Source organism: Dipodomys ordii, unplaced genomic scaffold (assembly GCF_000151885.1).
Source record: "Dipodomys ordii isolate 6190 unplaced genomic scaffold, Dord_2.0 Scaffold121, whole genome shotgun sequence".
Classification (NCBI taxonomy): domain Eukaryota; kingdom Metazoa; phylum Chordata; class Mammalia; order Rodentia; family Heteromyidae; genus Dipodomys; species Dipodomys ordii.
In genome coordinates this window covers 1,652,908-1,657,245 of record NW_012267337.1, presented here as the reverse complement: position 1 = coordinate 1,657,245, position 4,338 = coordinate 1,652,908, and the positions used below count along the sequence as shown (strand labels likewise).

Here is a 4,338-nt window from a genome sequence, read left to right as displayed (position 1 = left end):
CTCCGCAGCTGCCTAGCTGGAGGGCTTTGCACCCACAGACAGCTCACAGTTGCGTGGCTGATGTGGTCTTGCCCCCGACCTGGACAGCCCGCCCAGGTCCACCCCGCACACTGGGCCAGTGGTCGCGTCCGAGGAATCTCTCGGCTAGGCCCAGACTTCCAGCGCCAAGCGTCACTCAGCAGATGCACAGCGCCCCCACGGTGGAGGGAAGGCTCTTTATTTCCCGGCAGGTCGCGGGGGTCGCGGGGGATTCTGGGACTTGTAGTCTCCGCTAGAGTAGGCAGGCCCCGGATCCAATGGAGAACTGGAGCACCCCTGACTTAGATTCAGGGTTGGTGTGCGCTGGAACGGGCATGGAGTGTATAGGGTTGTGAAAGGTGGACCGAAAAGAACAGTGAAATGAGGCAGATGTGAAGATGAATGAGCAATAGGAAAGGGGGAGGTGGATGGGAGGAAGCAGTTTTACAGGGGTGAAATGAGTAGGACTCCCTTCCTCTAGAGGGGAAGGCAGAAGAAAGGGCTTGCTTTGAGTGAAAACTGAAAGCACTCTTCTGGACTTCATGCATGACTCAAAGGAGTGCAGCTAGCTCTTTGAGTTTGGTAAGTGAGATACTGGAGAGTCTGAAGAATGCCCTTTTAGGACAGTAGCACCTGTCTGCTTCCCCTTGCTTGATCACTCATTGGTTCCATTTCCTGTGCTGGCCACTCTGGGACCATTCTCCAAACCAGCAATCTCCTCCATTTCAGAGGGGCCCTGAAAATCAGACATATGAGCAAATTGTAGACGTGAAAAGGAAAATCTAGATAAAAGCACCTTCCTCCTTCCCCATTTTTCTTGCAACCCTTTCTCAATACACATTTAAGGCAGCATTCTAATGTTCACTCATTCTTCTAGCCCCAGTCACGTTAGATACCCAATTCTCCTGTTAGGGGAGAATTCTCCACCAGTAGGGGATGAGTAGCTAAAGCCAGAAAGCCAATCAGATTTAATATAAGACCCCTTCATTTCCCTCCTGTTCCATTGTTTTAAGTGACAGTGACCATGATTAGCATGCTAGCTGAGCTGCTCCATGCTCTCCTCCTAACAACTAGTACCTCCTGCAATTCCTGGTAGTGCAGACTCTGGCTCCTGAAGCATCCTGGCTTCCTCTGGCTCAACAAGAATAAGGCATATGCTGAGAACAGTACTCCCCCTAGGGTGAAGGCCTCAGCACTGAGCTCCAGTACCAGCAAGCCTGCCAACTGCAGATAAACAGGATTGAAGATATTGTGGGGATCCAACAAGTGTTTTCCCATGCCATTTCTCCTCTCCAGTGCCTGGTTCCTCCTCCCACCTTCTCTTTTATTTACCAGTACCTGGGAGGGGGCAGTAGGGGCAGGCCCCAAGGCTGTCTTCATCACCTCCACCACTACCACGATGAAGCCCAAGATCAAGTTGAAGATGTTGAATATCATCATGGCCCGCACCTGCCAGTAAGCCAGTTGAGCCCTGCCCAGACTAGAGGAACTATTCTAACCCAAAGTCCCACCTACAGCCTAGCTAAAAACAAAATTTGGGGCTGCGAGGGTGGCTCAGTGGAAGAGTGCTTGTCTTGCATGCATAAGGCCCTGGGTTCGATTCCTCAGTACCACATAAGCAGAAAAAGCCAAAGTGGTGCTATGGCTCAAGTGGTAGAGTGCTAACCTTGAGCTGAAGAGTTGAGGTACAGCGCCCAGGCCCAGAGTTCAGCCCCACAACCGACGGGGGAAAAATTGGCTACTGCTTCACCTCCTCCACATAGGGTTATCAGTCCTCTAACTTTCTTACTCACAGTCTTTTAGATCAGTCAGGGACAGACAGCTGAGAGCTTAAGCCAACGCTTAAGAGTCACTTCCTGGGCTCTGTGTGTGTTTATGTGTATGTGTGTGTGTGTATTAGGGGGTACACGGACAGACTGGTGTTTTAGTCTTACCTTCCAAAGGCAGGGTGCTCTGCGAAGCTCAAGAGTGACAGTCCCAGTGAGAAGACCCTAAATGGTGAGCAGGGCAAGTGTTGAACTCTGGTCCCATAGGGAGGGCTCCTGAGGACCTCCCTCCCTCCCTTGTGGATCTTACCAAGACTCCAGGCCCCAGTGGCAGTGCAGTGGCCATGTAACAAGCAGAATTCAAGCAGGCAACTGAGATAGCAAAGGGCACCATAGCAATTGCCAGCCATAACTGGCTTACCTGGATGAAGGTCGGGGCAGGATAGTTTAGGAGTACCCTTCAAAGATTCTCTTTTCCTCCTCCCAACCTTTGCTTTTTCCAGAGATCAGTATGTGGGATGAATTTGAGATAGAAAGAAAGTAGCCAACCAGGGTTAAATACCATTTCAGCCAGAGTTGAGGCCAAGGACTACACACTTATTTAGCCTAACCTTCTTTCCTTACTTCCTTCCCTCCCTCCTTCTTTCCCTCCCTCTCTTCCTTCCTTCTTGTGCTAGTACTGGGGCTTGAACTCAGGGCCTGGGCACACTATCCTTTAGTTTTTTTCACTCAAGGCTCATATTCTACCACTTGAACCACAGCTCCACTTTTAGTTTTTTGCTAGTTAACTGGAGGTAAGAGTCTCTTGGTCTTTTCTCCCCTTGGCTGCCTTTCAACCATGGTCTGCAGATCAGAGCCTCCTGAATAACTAGGATTACAAGCATGCATGAGCCACCAGCACCTGGCTCCATTTAATTTTTTTCTGCTTCAGGTTGTAGTTTAGTTACTTACCTGTATTCCTAATAGTCAGTGCTCCTGAGAGATTAAGTGTCTTGCCTTGTTTTTTTTCTAAATTTCTCCCACCCTCCTCCCACTCAGAGCCTAGCAATTTCTGGCTAGGCACAATTTCTCAGTAGGTGCTCATTCAGCTTGAATGAAGTTGAATTAGGTACAAACAGACATTCTAAGACTGGCCTGGGGCAGCCTGGCCTCACCGCCAGCACCAAGAGGTGTCCACTTTGTCTGTGTCTTGCCCAGTGCTGTAGCTTTTCCAGACGAAGGCTGGGTCTCTCCTGATCTCCATGATTAGCTCTGTGTTCCATAGTTCCCTTCACTACAAGATGTGGGTACTTCCTAGGTTAGAAAAATTCATTATGGGACTTGTCTTCCAGGAAATAGGACCTGCAACAACATCTCTTTCAGTTATCCCTCTGCACCCTCCCAATCCAGTGTGGAGGCCCAGAACCAATATACTTACCTAGTCTGGAGCAGCTGCTTTAAAGGGATGGGACCTAGCTGTGTCGTGAAACGTCTTTGGGGCTTGGGTGCTCAGAGCAGATGTCCATAACTTGTCCTGGCACAGAAAGGCTGTCAGGACTGGAGTGTGGCAGGGCAAAGGTCCCTATGAATGCCTAAGGATCAGGGAGTGGCCCTGTGTGGTGGCCTGGCTTCAGTTCACACCATGAGACACATAGCCCTGCCTCATTCTGTTACCATTTCCTGTTGCTGTTTCTCCCCAATATCTTCTACTCACCTCATCCTTTTCACCCTGGATCTCAATCTCCCCTATTTTCATCTAAAAATTCTCCTTTCTTTTTGGCTTTTCAAATTACTTAACTCTTTCCTAGTGAGATCCTATATAACTGCCTAGATTGCCTCCTACCACTTCCAGCCCTGTGCCCAGGACTAAATCTTAATTCCTGTCTCTCATTTTCTGGAAAGTTTCTTCTTTCTCCTCCTTTTCTTGAAAGATTTACTCTGAGCAGGACACTAAGTAAATAGGGAGACCTCTTTATAGTTGAAATTGCTTTTTTTTTTGGTCCGGTCGTGGGGCCTGAACTCTGGGCCTGAGCGCTGTCCCTCAGCTCTTCAGCTCAAGGCTAGCGCTCTACCACTTGAGCCACAGTGCCACTTCTGGCTTTTTTCTCTTTGCTTATGTGGTGCTGAGGAATCGAACCCAGGGTCTCAGGCATGCAAGGCAAGTGCTCTACCACTGAGCCACCTTCCCAGCCCCTGGAAATTGCTTTTGACTCAGTGATAACCTGAGCCCAAAAATGGTCTGTCCGTCCTTCCTTTGTTCCTTCCTTCCCTCCTTCCTTCCTGTTTCTTTCTCTCTTCCTTCCTTTCCCTTTTTCCTTCCTCCCTCCTTTTCTTCCTTCCTTCTTTCTTTCCTATCTCGCTGTCTCTGTGTGTATGTGGATACTGTGGTCTGAACTCAGGGTCTGGCTACTCTCCCACTAGATGTTCTACCACTTCGGCCACATTTCCACTTTGGGCTTTTTTTTGTTTGTTTGTTTCCTCTGATTAATTGGAGCTTAGAGTCTACCCAGGCTGGCTTAGAACCATGATCCTCAGATCTCAGCCTCCTGCGTAGACAGGATTATAGGCATGAACC

The 4,338-nt window shown here is 49.2% G+C and overlaps 1 protein-coding gene across 1 annotated transcript; it reads right to left on the bottom strand.

The window, feature by feature from the left end:
• Positions 1–289: 289 nt before the first annotated feature.
• On the bottom strand, positions 290–3,128 carry Tmem253 (transmembrane protein 253). Its single transcript, XM_013029685.1, has 6 exons — positions 2,939–3,128; positions 2,095–2,205; positions 1,953–2,009; positions 1,357–1,467; positions 1,096–1,242; positions 290–754 (listed from the first exon to the last, which is right to left on the bottom strand). Exons 1-6 carry the CDS (start codon positions 3,044–3,046, stop codon positions 674–676), a joined length of 615 nt encoding a protein of 204 aa, XP_012885139.1. The 5' UTR covers positions 3,047–3,128; the 3' UTR covers positions 290–673.
• Positions 3,129–4,338: the final 1,210 nt, after the last annotated feature.

Excerpts from the sequence above, each read along its gene's own strand:
- Tmem253 (XM_013029685.1), bottom strand. The coding sequence starts at position 3,046 with ATGGAACACAGAGCTAATCATGGAGATCAGGAGAGACCCAGCCTTCGT. Across the intron at positions 2,206-2,938 it reads GACACCTCTTGGTGCTGGCG|GTAAGCCAGTTATGGCTGGC; the intron begins GTGAGGCCAGGC and ends ACCTTCATCCAG. Across the intron at positions 1,243-1,356 it reads CCCCTACTGCCCCCTCCCAG|TTGGCAGGCTTGCTGGTACT; the intron begins GTACTGGTAAAT and ends GTTTATCTGCAG.